This window comes from Populus trichocarpa, chromosome 2, assembly GCF_000002775.5.
Source record: "Populus trichocarpa isolate Nisqually-1 chromosome 2, P.trichocarpa_v4.1, whole genome shotgun sequence".
Classification (NCBI taxonomy): domain Eukaryota; kingdom Viridiplantae; phylum Streptophyta; class Magnoliopsida; order Malpighiales; family Salicaceae; genus Populus; species Populus trichocarpa.
The window spans coordinates 1409213-1433060 of NC_037286.2; the positions used below are offsets into that span (position 1 = coordinate 1409213).

The window sequence follows — 23848 nt, forward strand, 5'->3', positions numbered from 1 at the left end:
TTTTTTTATTTTCTAAAATGATAGGTAATATAGATTAAATAGAGAGACCTGGGACCTTTCCTTTAAAACAAAAACAAACAAAAAACAAAAACAAAACAAAAACTACAAAACAATTGCTCCAGTAAGTCTAATATTATCCCCGAGTTCTAACAAGTTACAAGGGACCATAGTATAATCAGTGCGGTAAACCAACCCTCGGTATCGTAAATGCATGCCAGCAGGATGTCCCGTCTTTGCATGCACCTACTCTCTGTTTTTTATTCTGAAATTCTAGCTATAAATACTGCCACGGCGCCCTTTCTCCTATTTCATGCAGTCGAACAAGGAGTTCGAAACAAAACTGAAAGCTCTAGTCTCCAGTGGTGATTATACTTTAGCAATGGCTATTTCGAAGCTTTTGATCGCTTCACTTGTCGTATCTCTTCTTGTGCTCCAGAAGGTAAAGTATTCATGAGTCTTACAGCGTATATATGTCCTCCTTTAATTTGGATTTGAGGGTTGTCGAGTTCATTTCTTTCCTCTATTTTCTCTGAGGCTGAACCTTCGATTACTAAAAATATACATAAAAAACATGGCATTTGAATGATGCAGGTGAACGCAAGTCCAGCTGCAGGTTCTATTCCTGGGAAAAACATTGGTACGTAAACTCTTGAACCTGCCCACAACATCATCAGTTGGTCAAGTGGCTTATGTTAATTAACGAATTAATACATAAAAACTACTCTTAATGTCATGTAATGGAATTCACCTATGGTTATTTTACATCTTAATTCATCAATATCAAGTTAAATTATTGTTCAAACATTTGCTATCACCTCTATAATTAAATACTTAATTCATGCGAATTCATTTGGCTTTGTGTGCAGATTGTGGCGGGGCTTGCAAAGATAGGTGTTCCTTATCCTCTAGGCCACATCTTTGCAATAGGGCTTGCGGGACATGCTGTGCACGATGCAAATGTGTCCCTAAAGGCACTTCCGGCAACCTAGATACTTGCCCTTGCTATGCCACCATGACTACTCATGGTGGCAGACGCAAGTGTCCTTGAAATCAGCCTTTACCTACTTGTAAAAAGCACAGTGATTCTCTACATATATCAAATAATCCTTGGAGTTCGAGTAATATAGCTATGAAGTGTTGTACTTTCTTAATAGATATGATCAGGGATGTCGTTTTCTTCAGTTTACCTTTTTTTTTTTTATTGTTTGTATTATATATTTTCTGAATTATTTGTTTTTCTGGATTTCGTTTCTCTCTACTTTCTTTATGCAAGTGAAATTTGAATCAAATTAACAATAGATACATTAGGATAGGGTTTTAGCCCCTGGTGCTTTTTTTTTTATTATTGCGTGGAATTTGGGTTTATATACCTTCTAGGTATGGGTTGGATAAACCTTGGACGATAGCGCAATCGATTTGGCATAATTGTTAGTTAAAATGTGCTTGTGAGTCCGATCGGCAGTCAATGATGATGTGCCAGAGGGTGATTTTTTAACTTTTGTGGGAGGCCTTTGAAGTTTTGAACCATGATCTCACAAGTTTTCATTACACCTTTAAATCAATCAACGAGCTACCTAACAAGTTGTGTCTTGTTTTATCATTAATAAACATTATCCAAAAATATTTTAGAGTTTTATATCTTATAATAATAGCAATTATTTTTTAAAGTATTTTTTACTTGAAAATACATTAAAATAATTTTTTATTATTTTTTAAAATTTATTTTTAACATCAAAACAATTTAATAATACTAATAAAATTTAATTTAAAGTAAAAAAAATATATAAAAAATTTAAATTTATTTAAAAATGCTTTTAGAACATGAAAACAAACGAGATCTTAATCCCATCCTAAATCACTTTCATAAGAAAAATTATCAAGCACCTTCACTCATATTTATTAGAATCAGATTGGTCAATTCAACCAGCAAATTAAATCTTTTAATGGTTTGGTTTAAGATATGGAATATTTTTTAACCTGCCTATAAAAATTGATTTAAATTAAACTTAGTCTATCGAGAATCAAATTGAATCGATTCAAGATCAATCCACTCCTTGTCTCTTGATAAAAATATAGAAATAGAAATACTTTTATTTATATTATTTTTAATATCTACATATAAAATTATATAAAAAAATAAAAACATGTTTAACTGCAATGCCTGTGCTCTGGAATCAGGTGCATGAACATAGTACAGCTGTGGGGTGATCTCCTACAGCTGGCAGAGCCACTCTGGGGAGGTTCTTACGAAGCTTTCAAGCACATAGGTGATAGCGGCCCGTGTTAGCATCGTTTCCACTTCATAAATAGACTTCCTATTAAATCATAGGACGAGGGAGCTGGACCAGGATTGGCCTCCTAGCTTGTCAGGAACTTCGCTATCGTTCATCAACTCAGTAGTTTCCCCATTTATCACACACAAGAAAAGCATCGTGTGAGTTGAACTAAAGCCTATCCATGACCTCCCCAGAGAAGAGAAAATTAGCTTGGCTGGTCCATTTTGTACCGGGGAGATCTTGGGATTATTAGGACATAAAATTTAAAATATTATAATTTATTGTGCTGATTTAAAAGATAATCCTTGCAGGAGTGCAGAGTGTTGCTGGGCACCAAAACAGTGGACAGTAACAGAAGAACAAGGAGTTTGGTACAGATATTGAACGATATCTGTGCTACTGGCCAATAGTTTATGTGACTATTTCCAAAACTTTGTCCCCTCAATCTGGTCATCACTTCCAAACACCCCTCTGCCTTACAGGAGTCCTGGGGACTGTTTAGAACAGAAATTTACAAGCCACGATGATATATTATGGTAGCTTCTATTTTTCTCCATGGAAGAAGTAATCATGTCACATATGACATCTAGAATCAAATTGAATACGCTATCTCCTCCCTTCCAGTGCCCATATTTTTAGTCTTTTTACGCATTATCGATCTTCATCCGAGCTCTGATTGCTTTTTAGATGGTGAAAGATCTGTCACATCTCCGCGTATAATAATTGGAGAAGGCAAGAGTACTATACAGTATACACTAGTAGAGGGAGGCCATTGACAGAAAGAGCATGAGCATCCACCAAGGAATTACAAAATTTCTATGGACCCTTCCCTGGTTCACTCTAGATGATTCCAAAGGCTCTTCTCGACCATACGTTCCTGACAACTCAATGGTACTGATATACCACTTTTCATTTTTTTCCTCTTACGCCTAGTATAATAATAATAGTATGGTCCTCAATGAACCAACCTCTCGGGGGTGAGCATTCTGGGAAAAAAAATTGCTAATTCTTTTTTTTTTTTAGTTTTAAAATTTTCCAAATTCCCTGACCGGATTTTATTTTTACTCTTCAAATTATAAAATTTATTACATTTTGGAAATTTTTTAAAAAAATCAAATTTACTGAACTAATTTGAATCTTTTTTACACAACGGACCTTTTAATATGCTTCAAGAAATTTACTCATATATATATATTATGAATTGAAAAAAAGGGGTAATTCGGGGTACCCAAAATTTTCCCTTGCCCGGTTTTTTGAAATTTATTTAGAAAAGTTACCCGAATTTTCCCTTTTTTAAAAAAAATCACCCGAATTACTTTAGAAAATGCGAGTAATTCGATCAGCCCTACGGCCCTACCCACCTTGGCCTCTTTTGTCATTGCCATCAAAACGTCTCTATAAATACCGAGACCCTTTCTCTTAAGTTTGCACGCAAAGCTTTAAGGTTTCAATTTGAGACAAAGAGATTGAGCTCTGTTGAATTAATTAGTCTTTAGCAATGGCTATGGCCACCAAGTTTCTGATTGCCTCACTTCTCCTCTCTCTTCTTGTTCTCCATTTTGCCGAGGCTGATCATGATCCGGTAGTGTTTAATTGTCTTTTTTTTTTTTTTTCCATGTTCACGAGGTCCTTTTCTTTTCCCGTTGCTCACGTACGTAAAGTCTTAATATCGTTTCATCTAAATAACATGTTGTTTGATATTTGATGCAGGTGAACTCGAATCTTGCTGCGAGTTCTCCCCCTAAAAAAATTGGTAACTTTATTTCCCATAATTTAACCATTTAATCAAATTAAATAATTAAATATGATCAATAAATAAAATATATCAACAGTGTCCCAACTCCAAAAGGAGGGACAATAAGCCTGTACCTTAATTATAATCATGTTCATGATTGCAAATATTCTAACAGCAGGTAAAATTTTGAATTTTTATTTTAAAGTTATTATACCTGATTTGTCCCAAGAACTCACTCAAAACTTGGATTATAGGTTGAGTTTGGTTAATCAAGTCAATCTAAAACGATATAATTCAAAGATTATATATATATATATAGTTAACATTAAAAAAAAAAGGAGAATACTTCGTGCCTAATCATGCATGCATGTTAATTTGGTTTCGTTTTTCAGATTGTGGAAGCGCTTGCAAGGCAAGGTGCCATTTATCATCGAGGCCACGCCTGTGCAAGAGAGCATGTGGGACTTGTTGTTCAAGATGCAGCTGTGTTCCTCCAGGAACAGCCGGTAACTATGAGGCTTGCCCCTGCTACGCCAGCTTGACTACCCATGGCGGCAGACGCAAGTGTCCTTGAAGCACATCTAATTTCCGAGCATCTCATGATTTTAATCATACTTATGTTAGATTTTTGTAAATAAAAAGAGTGGAAAGAAATACAGCAGAAAGTACGAAAAGCTGAAAATCTGGTTAATTGCAATAATTATATAGTTTCAGTAAATGTAATTTGTCTTCGGTATGTAATCTCTCCTTTTTAATTTTAAGCAGTCCAAGTGGATGTCTGTCTCTTTTGAAACATGAAATGAAGATAGTTTAACTAGTGAAAAACTATCTTGAACTTAATTTTGATCAACCGTAACTTAGATCCTGTTTGTTTTTAGATGCAATCATTTTGTGTTCTTGATAAGGTGCCACCGCATGTTGGAAGAGACAGGAGGCAAATGGGGTCCGAGAGGGTTGTGTACATATTTTATATGCGTGGCCCTATATGAAACAAAAAATTTAAGTTTTGCTCTCTCTAAGAAATTATTCTTGTTTTGGCTTCTCTTGGAAAATTATCTTTGCTTCGTCCGTTTGCCTCTCATTAATAAACGATGCCTTAGTCCCAGATTGTTTCTTGATCCGATTTAGGTTTCTGACTTTCTGTTTTTTTTTTATACAAAAAAAAAGGTATATCGAATTGCTTCCAATAAAAAAAAAGTATCAATCGATTAATTGTAGGCAAGATGCCCCAAAACATAGCATGGACGCAAAGGAATCAAGATTAGGTCGTAGAACTTCAAATTTCATCATGTCTATGCACCTATGTGCTTTATGATAGACTGATAGTACTCGATGTGCAAGTCTCAGCCGCTTCATTGTGTGTGGTGAGATGGACTTGCATAGAATTTGATAGAGTACTATAGAATTTGATAGAGGACAAGAATGGTTTCTTGGAATTTGTTACGTGACAAAAACTCATCTTAATTTAATAATTTAAGCTATTAAGTGAGGTTCTATGATATGATTTATATTATTCTCTAACATACTCCCTCAATTGAAAGCCCTTTGGGCTTGAAACTTGCACAGGCTCATTTTACCTTGTGCTTAATTTTTATCAAATAAATAGGGATGGTGAGATTCGAACTCGTGACCGCTTGGTCATCAAGGCTCTGATACCATGACAAAGAACCATCTCAACCTAAAAACTTAAGTTGTTATGTGAGGTCCCATGATATGATTTATATTATTCTCTAACAATACGACAAGCAAATTTGACATTTGGATCATCTTGGATAAGTTAATAATCTCATAACATTGATGCCTAGGATGATATTGAAGAGCAGTAGTGTGAAGTTATGCATATAGGTAGAGGAAAATCTTAGCAAGACGAGCCGCGAGCAGTGTCCTGCTTGCTCATGCATAGATATATATTTTTTTTTAGTTTAACGTGGGTGTCCGGGTCAGCTTGCGCGCACCTCAACTAATCCCACGGGCCCTGAAGTTAATGACCATGTAAGCCTCCAGTGGCCATCATATGAGCAACCACAAGGCTCGAACCTGAGACCACAGAGAGAGCAAACCTTTTGGTCCCAAGCTCTTACCATTGGACCACCACCTAGATGATTGATATTCTTGATATATATGGTGTATACACAGTATTCATCTCTTTAATCATGATGGGAACGAAGTCCTTTTCTTGATTTTGAGGTTAGTCAACAAAGAGTTTTGATGTATATACATGTTATTTTTTAAAAAAACTCATGTTTAAAATAGTTAAAAATAGAGAAATAATCCAACATATCTAAGATTTGACAGAATACCGAGCCTAAATTATATGGAAATGGCTTGCTTTCAAACCTAACATAATTGAGTTTTAAAATACCATCTATGCTGTTGTGTCTGCAGATAAACTATTGAAAAGATTCAGTGCACTGCAATAATTGGTGCAATTGTATAGATAGATGGAGACATTACAGCTTAAAGTCTTTTGTCTTCGCATTATCTACCAAGTCACAAAACAAAGCTTAATGACTAGTTTAGAGTCCAAACGAGTAGTCCACCTTAGCGCTCCAATATATAGTAATCCAGGACGTTTGATCACTCTTTGATTTCCACAAGCCATTTTCTCTACGATAAAAAAAGAGTTCTGATTGTTTATATAAAAGAGCAAGAAGTGAACTGTTGAAAACGTACTTCTCTAAAATATAAAAAATAAATTTAGGTGAATAGGGTTGCCTTTCCTTTTCCTTTGAATTGGAGAATTTGTTTCTGATTTTGTAGTGCATTTTAAAAATATATTTAATCTGAAAAAATATCAAATTAATATTATTTTTTAGTGTTTTCTAATTGTTTATAATATGCTGATATTAAAAATTAAAAAAAATCTAAAATAAAAATTATTTTAATATATTTTTTAGTAAAAAATATTTCTAAAAACACCATGTATTATAGAAGAAAAAAAAACTGCTCCGGATTATCGTAATATATATTCTGCTCAAATCCTACCAAGTGACAATAGTATAATTAGAGTGGTAGACCAACTTCAGTTTCGTGTATGCATGCCAGCAGGATGTCCCGTCCTTGCTTGCACCTACTCTCTGTTTTTATTCTTACAGAGTGGCTATAAATAGTGGCACCCTTTCTCCTGTTCCATGCATTCAAGTAAACAGAGTTCGGAACATAACAAAAGATCCAGTCTCCAAGGGTCTAATTAAGCTTTATCAATGGCTATTTCAAAGCTTTTGATTGCTTCCCTGCTCGTATCTCTTCTTGTGCTCCATCTTGCCGAAGCTGATCAGAAGGTAAAGTATTAATTCTTCAAGAGTATGCGCTCCTTTTATATTTGAGTGTTGTCGAGTTCTTTTCTTTCTCTTTTCTGTGTTCATTCTTTCAGTATTAAACAGATAGGAAACGACACTGCATTTGACTGATGCAGGTGAACTCAAATCAAGCTGCAAGCCATGTTCCTGGAAACAATATCGGTACGTAAATAACAGAACCCTATCCACCTATTTAATTGCTTAGTTGATCAAGATTAAATTAAAATATTGTTTACTGTTCATTTACTTGATTAATGCGCCTTAATTTTGTTATCTATGCAGACTGTGGTGGCGCTTGCCATGCTAGGTGTTCGTTGTCCTCTAGGCCTCGTCTTTGCAAGAGGGCTTGCGGGTCATGCTGTGCCCGATGCAAATGTGTCCCTCAAGGCACTTCCGGCAACCTGGATACCTGCCCTTGCTATGCCACCTTGACTACTCGTGGAGGCAGACGCAAGTGTCCTTGAAATTAGTCAGCCAATTAGCCCATCAGTAAAATCAACGCATTCTCTACATGTATCAATAATTAATAACCATTGGAGTTCCAAAAAAAAGATGCGAAGTTGTACTTTCTTACCAGATACGAGGGATATGTCGTTTCCTTTATTTTTCTTTAGTTTGTAATGTTTTTTTCTTGAATTATTTGTGATGAATATTGAATTGTAATGGCAAATGTTTGGAAATAAAATACCGGGTTTCGTTTTTCCTTTCTTAATGTAAGATAAATTTGATTCAAATTATGTTATTGATTAACTAATATTTGCCAACCGTTCATTGGCTTTCAAATCATGGGATAAATTCCAAGAAATCGAGAAAGTGGTAGCAGGTAATAATTAATTAATGAACACTTTAATTTCCTGATCTCCATTCACATAAACATTGTTTTATGTTCCAGGTGATCAAGAGAGTGACGCAGCCCCGCGGACAGGGACGAATAAACTTAATCTAGTCCGAAGATACCAATATATATAGAATAAAAACTCCCCACTCCCCTGTGCATGGTATTGGTAACATACACGTTGAAGCCCAATTTCATTCTTTCTCTGTACAAACACGCAAGCCCGCCGTAATTGCCTTGCAATTTTGCAAAGATGCCTGCAAAATTGAGATTCAACTTGTTTTTAGTTAAAATTTAAAAAACAATTCTTCAAATTATATTTGATAGTATTTTTTAATTATTTTAATGTGATAATATTAAAAAAAATTAAATTATTTTAATGTATTTTTAAATAAAAAATATTATTTTTAATATCAGTATATTCAAATTAAGCCAGAAACAATTTACTCTTTTTTTTTTCTTTTTCTTTTTTTTTTTTTGTTGTAAGATCAGATCTTCATGGCATGCTTGCTATGTACTTTTCAGGAGATTTTTTCTTCATGGATGTAGGAAATTCACATGTTATTCTGTGATTTTTAGTCATAGCAATTTAGAGTTGCTTCATCGAACATGAAAATAGAACTGAAAAGGAGGATGTTCAGAGAAAAGAACAATTACAGAAAAGGGTTGAGAATTGACAGCATGAAAATGAAGTGACATATAATCAGTGGTCACATGCTGGTGATCGATCTCCCACTCATCGCTAAAGGCTTCTCCTTCCACTCGATACTTTTCCTAGCAATCTGTTGAGAATGGAAATTCACACTCACAGCTTATATGCATCCATGCCGACCATTCTAAAAAAAACCCTTCAAATTGGAGGCTATCGACAGTGATTTGGAATTGGATATTCGACTAGGCTAGGTGACAAGTTCGGGAAGGGCTCCGCTTCGGATTCTTTGCACACTGTAACAGAGGACCATTGTCACTATGGAAAACCTCCCTTGCTTAGACCTTCGTCCCAGAAAAGACAAAGAATATGTGGTATGCAGTCTCAGCCAAATACAGACGAAGCCCACTTGCCATTGATCTGCTTCGCTAGATTTTAAAGCCCTGTCACATTAGACGGGTGCGATCCCATCTCTAGCATTTAACTTGAACCAAGAGATGTTCGGTGTAATGGTTAAGTTGATTTCATACTCTTTGAAATTTATTTCTTAAATACAATGTGAGGAAATAAATTTAATCATGATTAATTTACAAGTTGATAAAAAGATACTTTACATAATAATTATTAAATTCAGTATAACTTAACTTGTTAATCTATGACATGTTTGTAATACGGAACTCCACTTAAATTGAATTTCAAATTAAACCGTTTCTAATATTTACTTAATTTAAAAATAATGTTTCAAATAAAAAAAAAACCCTAAATTTATCCAATGACTTGCCGGTTGACATTATTCAAAAAACTAATCCCCTGGCAATGTTACCATGTCTCAAGACTTATATTACTATTCATTAAAATAATATAATTACTATCTTATCCGTTTGTCATTTTATCTTTTGTCCTTGCTTTAAGAGATGAGGTAATCTTTTCACCGTGCCATAAATATTTTTCGAGGATTATGCAAAGTTATTTTAATAATTTTAACGCACAATAAAATTATTAATGTAACCCTTTAGTAAATAATCTAAAGTCTTCTACATAATGATATTTTTGTATTTACATATTTGATATAAATAGTAGATTTCCCTTACCATTATAATTTTTTAGCTTTGGCTTCAGGAGCTTAGTTGTAATTTTATAATGGTTTGTTTGTTATTATTGTTCATTACTATGGTCAATTTTTGGTTTTATACAAATAAAACAAAAAAGTTGTTGATGCGTGTCGTGCACGTGTTAACATGGCAACTGCTTTATCGTCTTCTGGCAGCACATGCAACTGGCTTCGATGGTTATAATCATGATTCTGCCACATTATTTGATTTGTCTCAATGTCCTCTTCCTCTTTAGGTGGTGAGTATGTGGTAGTTCAGCATGGTTTGACCTAACTTCTTTTCTTTTTTTTATTCCTTTTCTTCTTCCGATTACGTGCTGACAATGCAAAAAATTATATTAGCCCTTCCATGTTTCTTTTCTTTTGATTTAATCAATCTTCTCTTATTTGCAATTATTTTTTTTACATTGATTATCTTTAGTTGAATTTTATTTTCATTTCATCTTCATACCAAACTTGGTTATAATTATTTCAATTGCTATTTTTTAATTATCTTCTTAATGGATTTGTTTTTTTACAATTCCATTCCTATACATTTAATTTCATTTGGTTTTTTTCCTAAACATTCAATTTAATTTAACTTTTATGTCGAATTTAGTCATAATTTTTTTAATTGCTATTTTTTATTTTGCATTGTTTTTATTTTGTTGAATTTTTTCTCAAATTCATCCCTTAATATTTGTTTGGTTAAGAATCTTGCTTTTTTATTTTTTAGATTTGTCTTTAATGAAGTTGTTCTGGTCTATTGACCCGATTAACAGATCTGAAGGATTAGCATGAGTCGATCTCTATTTTTTTTAAATCATTTTTTTTAATATTGTTTTGCCAGCATTTTTTTTCACTTTTCTATTTATATGGTCACCCCAATTTCATGTCACATGTCATGTGTTTGATTTGTTGACCCAAGTTGGCTATCGGGTTCGATTGAGGCTTTTTTTTGTTATCTTTTATCTTTTTGCTTTGATAAATTCTTAAAATTTATATTTTTAAATTGGCTTTTAACAAACTTCTTAATAGTTCTGGATCTTGGGTTTCATAGATTGCGAGCTTTTAAAATTCATCCATGTTTAGGATGTGTTTTCAGGTCTGCTTTAATTTTACAAATATTTTCAATTTCATCCCTTATAATTTTTTTATTCTTTAAAAGTTGGTCTTTATTTTTTTTAATTGATATTTATTTTATCTGGAATTATTTTATATTTTTTTCATTAAATTGGATTCTTCTTTGGTTTTTTCTATTAAATTTTATCTTCTTTTTTTTTGTTAGCTTTTGCATGTTTTTTTATGAATATTTTTATACCGATCTCATTTTTCAAAATTAAATTGATTGAGAATTATACTTTTTGATTGAATTCGAGTAAAAAATTTAATGGGATGCGACTTTTAGAGATTAGATTAGGTTTAAGAGGTTTGTCGGTTTTGCCCTGTTTTTTTTTTCTTTTTTCTAGATTGATGTTTTCTTATTTTTTAAAAAAAAACTTTTGTTTTTTTTTTCGGTTTGATTCTATTGGGTTAGTCTTCAATAATTTTTTTATATTTCACCCTTCCCATTTTTTAATCTATCACATTACAAATAACTTTTAATTTCATCACCTATGATTTTTTTATCTTTTAAGTTTGGTCCTAGTTTTTTTAATTGTATTTTTTTTGTTTGAGATTTTTTTTTAGATTTCATCATCATTGAGTTTATTCATGTCAGATTTTAGCCCCATTATTTATTTTGCTGTTTTTTTTAAAAAACATTTTTTAAATTTTTTCAACGATTCAATCATTCAAAATTAAATTGGACAACATTTAAATTTATTGATTGAACTCGGGCCTATAATTTAATAAGTTGCAAGTTTTTTAAATTAAAATAAGTTTAAGAGGTTCGTTTAGGTTTATATGTTTTTTTCACTTGTTTTTTAATTTGATGTTTTCTATTTTTTTAAGTTTGACTCTTTTTTTGTATTTTTTTTAATTAGGTTAGCATTAAGTTATTTAATAATTCAAATAAATACAAGTGTGATATTTTTATTGCTAATTTTTTTATTTAATGAATGACTTGATATTGTTTTTTAAAACTATTACTTTTTTTACATAAAAAAAAATGTTGAGCTAGCGGGGACGCGCCGGCAAATATCCAGTAATAATCTAATGGGCTTAGTACTTTTCCGAGTTTAAGAATGATGCTCCATAATAAATGCTAAAAATATCAAATGGGGGTGTTTCTGTAATTTTCTTTAAACTTAACCAACTTGAAATGAAAGAACTGGAAGTCACGAATCACTCATGACCCGATGTCACGCTGAGACGCAGAGAATCGAATCATCATCACTGCACACAAACCAAGCCGATCTCTGAATCAAATAATCGCCGATTCTAAAAAACGTCCCCTTCCTCGTGTCTGCAAGCTTTTTTTAGAATCCACGTAGTAGTAGAGTTCAATCTCCCTTCTCACTAACAAACACACCACTCTCTCTCTCGCGCGTGACATAAGCCTTACCCTTCACTGAACTAAAATTCTAGCACGTGTCATCCACATCCCAAACAACGAATGAACAGTTAACCCAGACCTTTTCTGATAACTAAAATTCTTAGAAAACAGAGCTATGTTTGTTTATTGAAAATTGTTTTTTGAAAAATTATTTTTTAAATTTTTTTATATTTATTTGTCATTAAAAAAATTAATCAATAAAAAATACTTTTTAGTTAAAAAAAATTTGGTTTGATTTACAGGAAAGTGTTTTGCTGAAAAATTTGGACGGAAAACACTTTTTGAAAGTTGTGAAAAATTCAGAAATGCCATATTATTTGCTGATTATATCAAATTTGGTCCTCAAACTTTTGATTGATATATATATATATATATATATTTTGTTTTGAATATTTATTTTTTAATTTTATCTCTTAAAATTTAATTTTTATATTAACTTTGGTCCTCATTTTTATAATTATTATTTATTTTTTTTCTTATCATTTTTTTATTGAAATTTTTTATCTATCAAATTTCATACTCATTCTTTTGATTGTTACTTATTTTATTTGAAATAATTTATAAAATATTAATTATTATTATTTTAATTTCTTCATCTTTTATTTTTTTATTTTTTAAATTTAATCTCTATTATTTTGATTATTATTTATTTTATTTGAGATAATTTATGAAATTATATTTTTTTTAATTTCATTTTCATTCAACTTTTTAATTTGTAAGATTTGTTTCTTATTATTTTAATAAACTTGAAAAAAAATAAAACATTAATAAGTTATTTTCCAGCTCATTTTCCATGACATAACCAAACACTGGAAAGTATTTTCCAACTTATTTTTTATTACACTATCAAATATTAGAAAATAATTAACTTTTTTATAATTTATTTTCAAAAAAAAATTATTTTCCAATAAATAAACTGCCAGAACATGTATATGCCTATACATTGTGCACGTGGCAACAATCTAAGACCTATTAAATGATAGCCGTTGATGAATGAACAGAGGCGTTGATTATCATGAAGTGGGAAGAGGGTCAAGAAGTGACAAGAAAGGGAAGTCGGGGCTTCATAAATCCGACGTGGCTGACACGTGTAAGTAGCCCAAGATGATAGATCGGACGGTGGTGGATAAGTAGAGAATAGAAACCGTGGAGATGGGGAATTACGTGAGAATCGGGAGTGTGTATAAATGAAATCTGGAAGTGACAGAGAGAGAGAGAGTAGCATTAATGCTTCGGGCTTTCCGTCGCTTTGGAGATTGTAGTGTGTGATTGAGTGAATGTTTGGGTAGGTTTAAAAAGATGATTATCGTTGTCACTCGTCACTGCATTATCCAGTTTTTTCTTGATAGTTCTTGAATTCTTGGCCTTCGTTTTTCTTAAAAAAATTTGAAAAAATCTTGCTTGCAGAGTAGAAGGAAAGAGCGGAAGTAGGGGATGATGGGGGAGATTTGATGCCATTAATGGGTTGGATAGGTTTTAATTGCAATAAAGGAAAAGTCTTTAACGAGTGAGATCTACTCTCTTTAAATTTTTCCAAGTGTGTTTCACGGGTTGCACAGAGACTCACAGAGAGGGAGAGGGAGAGGGAGCTTTTGCCTTTTTCCTGTTGTTCATCTTCTTTCTTTCTGCTTTGAGTTTTTTTTTTCTCTTTCTTTCTGCTTTATTTTAGGAAGAACCTGATTCTCTTAACACGAGGACGCGAATTACTTTTCTACCTTTCTTTCTTCTTCTTCTTCTTCTTTTATCGATCTCTGTTTGCCTTCGGTCTCTGCTATATCTCTCTTAGCTTCTCCGAGAGAAATAGAGATCTTCGTCGGCTAGTACTCTCTGCTCTTCAAGATAAAAGAGAGAGGCGGAGAGATATCTGGCGAAACAAAAAAAGCCCAAACGCCATTTTTTTCGCATTTCGCTTAACAACGAACACAACAAAAACTTCCAATCTTCTGTCCCCCCCTCTCTCTCCTTCATTACTCCTGCTGGTTTCATTGCTTCTAAATTGAATTTATTCCCTTCTTTCATTTCATTGAAGAAGCTCAAATTTTGAAGAGTAAAAGAGTGACAGAACAAGAAGAGAAGATCTGGGTTTGGCTTATTTTCGCTGGATTTTCTTGGGCCCTTGAAGAGGCAGAGGCAGATAAGGTGGTGGTGGTGTTGTTAGTGGGTTAAAATGATTGAAAGATGATAGAAATGAACAAGAATAAAGACGTCAGGCCAAGAGCCAGTCGGTTCTCAAGACAACAGATTAAGCAATCTGGACAGAAGCTTCTCTCTGGTGATTTTTTTTGGTGTGTTAATTTCAATTTCAATTAATTTTCTGGTCCCCAAGAAAAAAAATTAAAAATGTTTGTGTCTTTTACTTGAAAACAAAGAAACAAAACCCAAAATGAAGACTTGTCGTTATCTGTTTTATTCTTATTCTGCTTCTGTCGTATCTTATTTTATGCTCTTTACTACTTTGTTAGCTATTTCTAGTAGTATCTTGTCTCTTATCTTTTATCTTCTTGTGATTTTTTTTTCAAGGTTTGAATGGTGGTGATTTTGTTGTTTCTTGGGAGAAATCGAAGAGAATTAAAAGGTTGAGTGCTGTTAATAATAATAATAGTGAAAGTAATAAGGGGAGTTGTAGTTACGAGGTGGAGGAAGAAAAGAAGTGTGAGATGGGAGGTGGTGGAGGTTGTGACGTGTTTGATAAAGAAGTTCTTCAAGCACCTTCCGCTACTATTGGTACTGCAAGTACTAGCAACAAGAGATTCAAGCTTCCCAGAAAGGTAGGCTCAGTAATTATGAGGTGGTTGGTTTTTTTAATTAATTTCCTGCTTGTTCTAATGTTTGGTTGAATTTTAAAGCAGCTTATTGATGATTGCAATGGTGTTGTTCCGAGGAAGCTACGGTCAGGTGTGTTATTACGTTTGTCAATTCAGAAATCAAGCAGTACGACTTTTTTCTTGGTGGGGTTTTTTTGGTTATTTACTTGGATGTGTCTAGGTTTTCAAAGTGTTTTTTTGGTGGTGGGAATTTCTTGGAAGTTTCTTTTTTTCATGTTTTTGGATGTTTTTGTTTTGTTTATGGCTTTGTAAATTTTGGATTGGAGTTGAAGCAAAACTGAAGCTTTTTGCCTTTTCTTTTCTTTTTAAGGAAGAAAGATTCTGTGTGTTGTACCTTTTAATTCTATTTATTGTGCTGATGCTGCCACTTTCGTGGTGTATTTATTCTTTTTAAGTAGTTATTTATGGTATCGTGTTTGATATTTTTTTAGTTCTTTAATATTCGTAAGCTTGCTTTTCCAAGGGAGATACTTTCAGTTTCTTAAAAATGAACGAAGTTTTCTTCATTTTTCTTTTCATGAAAAAAAGCAAGAAATTAAATATCAGTTCTTCATCTTTTTGCTGGCATAGTTTTGTAAATATACATGACCATTTTCAGCCATGAAGAAACGCAATCGCGAATCTGTCTCCCCACCTTTTCCAGATTCAAAGAAGCTAAGCCACTCTCATGGTGGGGTGGAATCACTGAAAAGGGATGGTTTAAAGAAACTGGGATTGAAAGTGGTTAGCCGGTTATCTCTAGCTTCTGATTTCAGTTAAATTCTTATTCCCCCTCTATTGAGCACTTCAATTTATATAAAGTTAAAAATGCTTTTCCAGACACAACCAGGGCCAGACTGGTCCAGTAAACAGAGTGTCTGTGGGCCAATAACCAAAGATGAAGAAGAAGTTGTGGAGACCTTGTATTCTTTGGCTGGAATGTTTACCAATAATGAAGAACCCAAAAATGATTGTAAATTGGGCAATGCTTCTTTGGATGCAAGTCGTTCCACTTTGCAAGAACGTAGTGAGAGTGATTCCCCCATTATTGAAGGTTTTTTTTTTTTTTTTTTAGTTTCCTCCATAATTTTATTATTATGCTTTTTTTTTATGCTGTGTTGTAAGTATGTTGTTTATCTAATTCTGTAGCCGTAAAAGAGGACTTGAACTCAATTTGCCTTCCGAGAATTGATGAGGCTGCTGAGGAAACATGGCATGTCGAAACTGCCAAAGTTGATTGTTTGAACGAGCCTAGTTTTCAAGATTGGCCTACATTGTCCAGCGATAAAGTCCAAGGTGAATTAGGTAGTTGTGTTGCTCAAGTGAATCTGCCCACTATGTTTGCTAAACAGGAGGAGCTAAAGCCACTGTGTGATTCTTTCAATCTCTTCATTGCCCCTGAGCAATATCAGGATACTGTGTATGCTTTTCTTTTCTTTTTTCTGTCTTTTGGTTGTTATGTTAAATGCATTCCTTTGTTCATGGCTCCAAGGCATTTGTTTATTTATTCCTTACATTTTTTGAGCTTGCAGCAAAGTGAAGCAGTCCGCACAGTTGGAGACCTCACTCGAGAGAAAGCCAGACATTGCCTTGGGGCTGACAGCAACTGTAAGTCAACAGGATCAACGACATACAATCTGTCAATCCAAGACCAATGGTAAAACTCCTGCTCCTGGGAAATTATCATCTCAATAGCATACAATTTGATTGTAGATTACTTTTGTCTTGTGTAGTACTACACTTAATAGTTGATTTTTTCATCTGAAGGTCCAGCATTGTGGCCAGGTTTGTCTTCAACTGTATCAAGTGGTGCATGCAATTATGGATCTTCATCACAGTAATTTTCTCCCATTTCTTTGGTTTTGTACATTTACATCATCCATTATTTTGCAATTTGTCATGCAATTTTTACCTATTTCAGATCTTCTGCCACCAAATTTCCTTCTTGGATGGATACTGATTGTGGTGCTACCAGGCCCAGTTCATTCCAAAAATGTTCTTCTACTGGAAAGGTGATGGTTATGTCTAATGATTATTTCTCTTGCCTGGATGAATTGGTTGCTCAAAACTTTTATGACTGGTTTATCTGATGGACTGTGACTTACACAGGCTTCTAAAGTCAATACTGGTAAAAGATCATGGAAGAGGTCCTCAACCCATGTTTATATAAGTCGTCTCATTCAGGTTTTACAAATTCCAGAGAGCAGAGATAGCTTGCCTCTGAATCTGAATCAACTGAGGCCACATGATATATTAAGGCAAGGTGTATTTATGACAATAAACAACTTCAATGGCAACAGGAATGGTTTGAATGGCGCTACACCTTCTAGAGCCATAGTTAACATGACTGACAAGAATTCAAATCAGCGACAAAGACTCCATCAAGATCAGCCACAGACTCCTTCTGGCGTGTACAATTCTCAGAAGCAGGTAAATCTAGCATTCAATTTCCAATGGTTTATTATTTTCTAACTGGTTTTGATCAATTTTTACTCCCTTGCAGACTTTCAATTTCTTGTCTTTGTCAACTGGCGGGGGCAGCCTGGAAGCTAATAACATTTCTAATGGAGTTGGAAATAGGTCTGAACAATCAGCTCAGCAGCAATTTCCTTATCTGCACTCACATTTGCAACAGCAACATTCCACACTCGCGAGTTTCCCTATGTCCCAAGCATATTGCACATCCTCATCTTACCCTGATCAACCTGCAGCACAGCAGGTTTTTATCCTTACCTTTTAGATTGCATCTATGTATCTATGCTGATGACTCAAGAACTAATTGAAGAGATGGTTTTGCACATCCTCAATCATTTATTTTTTGTCAATAATTACATCCATTAATCCATTAAATGGGGGGGGGGGGGGATGCAGTGGAAGTGTAGTTCTGTGAATTTAGGGAGCCAGCCAATAGGTGATCTTATGTTCAGCAGCATGAGGCTCTCTTTGGCTAAAGGTTTACACTTTGCTGAGTTACCTAGGGTCTTCAAATTCACACAAACTTCTACTGCATCTGTACCGAGTTACCTTGCAAGTTATATACCAACTTACTCTTAACTCTTGGTTTTAGGCCCGGGTTCCACAACCTCCCTACTTTGGCAACTTGTATTGTGGTTCTCGTACAAGTCCTTCAGGATTTGCAAAGCAGCAACAGGAGCAGCAACAGGAGCATCAGGAGCAACTACAACGGCTTTGGGAAGCTCAGCTTGCAGCAGCTCAATACAGGACGTCTGCAAATTCCACCACCATGACTCAGTTTCCGAACTGGCAAAATGTAAGGCAAGACTCGCCTACACAGATATCACGTGCCCAACCCACCATCCCAACTTTGTCATCTCAAGAAGCACTGGGTCCCAAGTACGCTCAGATCTCTCAACAGCAGCTTATGACCATTACTACATTGCCTCATGCTAGGGTCAGAAGACAAGACCACCATCTCTCTTCTGTTTATGAAGAAACTGGAGGTGGGTTTCGAACTGTTGGTGCACTGCCATTGCAATTACTCTGTAATGATCGTCTATGAATTCTAGCCATCATCTATCAGATTGATTGGCAGAGATATTATTTGATTCGTTGTGCTAATACCTGCCACTTCTCAGCACTGTCAAATAGGGAATAAACTAGAAGCCAAGTTGTTCTTTGGGTGTTAGATTAAAATGGGGAAGAAAGCAGGCAGGGGAAGTTAGATGCTAGTGGAATTAGCATCCAGGGCTTATTATCTAAAAGTGGGTGAGGACATTTTGTACTGTCGCCTTTTCTCTCGACGGATTGACTCGTGTGACTTGAGTAATACCAATCTAAGAAAAACGAGGATTGATATATATATATATATATATATATATATATATATATATATATATATAGATGCTGGTTCATGGGTTGACTCACTTTCTGAAGCTTTATCCGAGTTAGGTTTCAAACCGGACTTGACAGCTGCTTTTATGGATGTAAGTTTATGGTTTTTATCCGCTTAACCTGCTTAAACAGCGGGACTACTTCTAAGCAGCAGCCAATGGAGAGAGGTAGCCAAATTGGCTTCTTGAATCTAGAGTTTTACACCTGTGAATTTAGCGTTGAGGATTAACTTGGCTTTTCATCCTATAATGACATGACAGGATAGGTCATAGGTGGCTTTTGTCTTCTCTGACATATCTGTCCTGGGATGCTAATCTTCTTACATGCTTGTCATATAATTTTCCTGCCCATGTCAGCCCGTACAGTCCTCGATCGAACTTGCGGGGATATGGCATGGTGCTATGGGCTGAGCATTACGTCTGACACCTTGTTATGAGCATTTATTTCCATTCAGATCCAACGATTTCATGATAGGCCAAGAAAGCTGTGTATTGTGCTTTTGTATCATGCATCGCTACTACGTTTGAATTTCCCAGTTCTCACCTATCCATTACTTCCTCACTTTCCTCAGCACTGTTGGGCAACAGCAAAGACCCACCACCAGATATAGCTCCTAAATTTCTGGCATCTACTTAAAATACAAGCAGGGTTATAATAACAGTGTTGAGAATTATAATTGTTTCTAGACATCCAGAATGTTACACTAACATGAAAATAGCACCCTTATTAACCTGAACACAGAGCCGTTCTATGCCATCAACTGAAAGATGATGGGAATTAACAGTACTCCATGGAAATGAAAGGCAGAATGAGACACAGAGACAATGGGAACCGAAGGATAAAAGAAGCAATTTCTGGCAAAAATGTCCACTATTGCAAGTTATGAGCTGGCTGTGCTAGATGGGTATAGAAATAACTGCTGAACAATAAAGAACGAGACATACAAATACAGGAAGAAAAAATGGAGGACCAAATTGACACTCGGACACTCTTCGCTGCAGAACAGATGCTTACTCCAGCTTCTCCAGCTCTCCCATTCTCTCTATGATTGCCTGCGCATTACAATGAGTATCAGTTGCCTGTTTAAAGTGGGATTAATTTACCAAAATAACAAAGAGGGAGAAAAAGAAGTTATGAAAAGTGTTGTGCCATGATAACTAAAAACTTGTACATTTGTGCTTCCATTATCCTCCCCAAAACAAACACAAATATTAGTTGATGGCATGGATCGACCATACAGTAATCCGAAAACGTGAGGGGTGGTAAAACGAGCAAAAACTTGTTTTCCCTATGAACCAGATTTGCCAGGAAGAAATAGAATTCCAGAAAATACTCACCCTCTTGCTTGTTTCTTGAAGCTCCCCAGCGAGAATGAATTCATCAAGTATCAAATAAACCTTTTAAGGAGGAAACAGAAAATCAAACAAAGAAGTGCATAAGAAAAACAGTAGCAAATAACAGGTTGCTCTATAGGAAAACACACACGCACATGGAATGATAAAAAGCCAATAAGAGGCCTGTGAATTCCTTTCAGGAACTAATTATACGGTGTAATTGATCTGGTAACTAGACCAAAAGGCAAGAATCACACATAGTAAAAGCAAAGATGCAGGAAACATCGAATCATCCATGCAACACCAATAGAATCGCAAGAGCGAAGACGAGCATGGTTAAAGTAACATTCTCACAACAACGAAAACGAAAAAATCATGACAGGGACAAACCTTGTGAAAGTTAAACACCAAATCTAGCTCACACACATTGCTGAAGAAATGATCCAATATCTCCACAAATAAATGAATGCACTCCAAATAAGCCAATTCGTTATCCGTTATGTCGACACACAGCGAAAAAAACAATCCAGCATACCGCCTGTATATCACCTTGTGTGTCCTAAACTGCAACCAAAACATTCCTTAGCTAAAACAACACTTCCATTATTACTCAATGTTCGAGTTCCAATTGTTTTCATTAATAAAAAGAATTCAACACAACTAATCAAATTAATCAGATTAGGATTTGTTTAAGCACCGGCTCCTGCTTAATTAGATCATAATTAGCTTCTTCTCTTTATCAACTCGAAAGGGATGAGAAATCAATTACCTCAACAAAATTCGTGAATTTAGCATCTCTATTAACAACCAATCGGTGAACCTAAAAAACACAATCGAATTCATAAAAAAAAAACTAAAAAAATCAAACAATTAGAAATAAAAAAAGAGAGAGTATAAATCAGACAAAACCTCGTATTCGACTTTGTGCTTCTCGGAATCCTCAAGAGGAACATAGTATTTAGCGAGACGAGTCTTGCCTTGTCTGTTTTGCAGGAGTATAAATCGGATCTGCCAAATCAAACATCGTCAAAAACAGACATTAACCAAAAGTAAAAAAAAAAATTGTTCAGAACATGATATCAGGCAGAAAGATAACCATTGTTAGAGAAAGATCGAACGATGAATTAACGAAGAAGTTTCACGAATTATTTTCAAGCAGCGTTAATCTGGAGAGGGATGGAGGTGTAGAAATGTTTGATTTTTCTCGTGAATTTCTTTCGTCTTGAGAGGAAGGGAGCCTCCAAGGTTCAATATGTCAAAGGAAAGGAGGAGAGTGAGATCTAGCGTGTAACACCGTATACAGATAAATCGTGTGATACTTGAAGTTGAATTCTCTCTCGGTTGATGACTCGATATAGTATTTTTCTATTTTGATCTTTTGAATGCTGTGTGATTAATTTGCGGCTACTGTGATGTTCACACATAAGTTTGGTATGAGCATTTCACACTTACGTGAATGAGGCGAGCCTGTGTTCGCCGTTTTGCTATGTTTGTCAAACGAAACGCAGGCCGCAGTCAGCTTTTACATTTTTATCTGGAAAAGATAAATTGTGTTTGGTAATACATTGTAAGCTTTTTTAAAAAAATATATTAAAATATATATTTTTTATTTTTATCATCAATATATTAAATTCATAAAAAAATTAAAAAAATTAATTCAATATTTTTTTAAATTAATTATACTTTTAAAATATATTCAACGGTTTTCAAACACGGTGACAGGCCAAGCATGATGCTGCTAATTTTCAAGATAAATTGGATGCGGGGAATCCATTTAGTACGCTACAGATTCAAGCTAGGTGGTTCTGATTGAACACTAATTGCAGAGACATAACTTACTTTCATGGCAATCAAGTCATTGGCTAGCCTAATAATTATGGTCGTACTTTGGAGTTTGTAGCAGCCAAGAGAGCAGCTCCAATACCAGACCCGTCTTTTGAAAATGTTCTATGACTCTGTTTTTCGAAATTTCTAGTCCCAGAAGCTCGGTAAAAGCATCTTGTAGGTATCTTCTGTAATGGGGGTGGTGCTCGTATAATCCACCGCGCGTCCCATGGATACTAAAGTTCCTTTATCAAATATGGTACCTTTGGAATCATCTTCCATCTTTTGCAGAATCCCTGCACTTGCCAAGCGTCCACCTCTCTTTACAATGGCGTCGCAAACCTCTGATTAACACAATCCTCCTAGCATTTAAGCTGGGCTCAGCCTGAACTTGAAATTTGGATTAAAGGAAATAGTGAATGATTGGAATAGCCGAGTTGAACAAGAAGATCCAAGTAATATAACTCCTTTTCAATATACATATCTCAGATGATATTGACTGGCAAGCATAAGTTCAAATATCCTGCAGAAATGCAGGACTACTTACTATTGACCTCTAATGATTACTTTATTGTTCGTTGAACATCACTCCACTTGATTAACAGCGTCTGCGGTGTGTGTATATAGGAAAAGAATTCCTATCATCTATACTGTCTCCCACTGGAAAGCAAATTCCATATGTACACTCAATTTCGTCAAAAGGCTAAAGTCATAAGAGTAGCAGAACAGTAAAGATTACCCCAGTCCCCAGCTACATTATGTAGAATCGAACCAATGGCTTGAAGATCATCTGAATTGTCCTGCTGCATTGCGCATATATATGGGGTCCTGCCATGCATTTGAGAACACGCTTCAGTACGAAGGAAAGACAAGTGCTAATGACATGCAAGCATGTAACTGAACTAGACAGTAAGATAGCGTTTTATTACTGTTTAAGAATAAAAGATAATGAGATAGAAAAAATAATTGGGAGATAATTGTGTTTGTTAATGATTTACATGACAAAATGATTGTTCTCTGTTTGATTATGATGGATATGATAAAATAAAATATAAAAAAATCTATTTTATTTTTAATATACATTGTTGACAAACTTATATATTTAAAAAATAATTCAATATATTTTTTTACTAATTTAGTTTGTATTAAATGTTAAAATTAATAATATTATAATAACCTTAGTTATAGGACCAGTATTGATTTCAAGGGTTGACCCGGGGCCTGAACTAGTCCGAGTTTTAAAAAAAATAGAGGAAGGATTGACTTGACTTGACCCGTTCAAAAACTCAGGTCAACCCGGGATAAAACACTAGTCGAAAATTCGTTGACTTTTTTGAAAAGAATAAAACTTCTTTTGGATCGGCCAAGTCGAGCCTCCCGCTCGTGACCTAAACCTTGACCTGGGTAGATTCCCGAGCTAAAATTAAAACTATGACAATAACCATTTTATCTATACATTGACTCGGGTCAACTTGTATTGATCCTCTCGACCTGTGACCTAACTCTTACCCTGGATGATCCTGGAATCGGGTTTTAAAATTATGATGATAATAACTTTTATCTTTACATTGACTTGGGTCAACTCTCATGATCCGTGACATAGGCTTTGTTCTTGGTTGATTCTCGAATCAAGTTTTAAAACTATAATAGCAG

General features: G+C 34.6%; 5 protein-coding genes across 7 annotated transcripts; 4 read left to right on the plus strand and 1 right to left on the minus strand.

The window, feature by feature from the left end:
• Positions 1–308: 308 nt before the first annotated feature.
• Positions 309–1243, plus strand: LOC7490652 (gibberellin-regulated protein 11). Its single transcript, XM_002300670.4, has 3 exons — positions 309–439; positions 592–637; positions 867–1243. The coding sequence occupies exons 1-3, from the start codon at positions 311–313 to the stop codon at positions 1046–1048; spliced, it is 357 nt and encodes a 118-aa protein (XP_002300706.3). The 5' UTR covers positions 309–310; the 3' UTR covers positions 1049–1243.
• A 2446-nt stretch (positions 1244–3689) lies between these two features.
• On the plus strand, positions 3690–4851 carry LOC7479678 (gibberellin-regulated protein 1). The gene is made up of 3 exons (XM_002300671.4): positions 3690–3858; positions 3987–4029; positions 4404–4851. The coding sequence occupies exons 1-3, from the start codon at positions 3775–3777 to the stop codon at positions 4583–4585; spliced, it is 309 nt and encodes a 102-aa protein (XP_002300707.2). The 5' UTR covers positions 3690–3774; the 3' UTR covers positions 4586–4851.
• A 2281-nt stretch (positions 4852–7132) lies between these two features.
• On the plus strand, positions 7133–8017 carry LOC7479679 (gibberellin-regulated protein 1). The gene is made up of 3 exons (XM_002300672.4): positions 7133–7292; positions 7427–7472; positions 7593–8017. The coding sequence occupies exons 1-3, from the start codon at positions 7215–7217 to the stop codon at positions 7772–7774; spliced, it is 306 nt and encodes a 101-aa protein (XP_002300708.3). The 5' UTR covers positions 7133–7214; the 3' UTR covers positions 7775–8017.
• A 5576-nt stretch (positions 8018–13593) lies between these two features.
• LOC7479680 (uncharacterized) lies at positions 13594–19005 on the plus strand. 3 transcript variants are annotated; one of them, XM_024595256.2, is made up of 12 exons: positions 13594–14653; positions 14902–15149; positions 15228–15276; positions 15805–15929; positions 16026–16239; positions 16335–16605; positions 16718–16842; positions 16953–17022; positions 17107–17197; positions 17295–17615; positions 17689–17904; positions 18253–19005. In XM_024595256.2, the coding sequence occupies exons 1-12, from the start codon at positions 14560–14562 to the stop codon at positions 18703–18705; spliced, it is 2277 nt and encodes a 758-aa protein (XP_024451024.2). In that variant the 5' UTR covers positions 13594–14559; the 3' UTR covers positions 18706–19005. The 3 variants fall into 3 exon arrangements, with proteins under 3 accessions (XP_024451024.2, XP_024451026.2, XP_024451025.2); XM_024595258.2 differs by having other exon boundaries at positions 13595–14666; XM_024595257.2 differs by having other exon boundaries at positions 13595–14653; positions 15231–15276.
• Positions 19006–19686: 681 nt separating this feature from the next.
• Positions 19687–21721, minus strand: LOC7479681 (AP-2 complex subunit sigma). The gene is made up of 6 exons (XM_002301943.4): positions 21468–21721; positions 21281–21379; positions 21141–21191; positions 20762–20935; positions 20375–20434; positions 19687–20089 (listed from the first exon to the last, which is right to left on the minus strand). Exons 1-6 carry the CDS (start codon positions 21468–21470, stop codon positions 20048–20050), a joined length of 429 nt encoding a protein of 142 aa, XP_002301979.1. The 5' UTR covers positions 21471–21721; the 3' UTR covers positions 19687–20047.
• Between the last annotated feature and the right edge of the window lie 2127 nt (positions 21722–23848).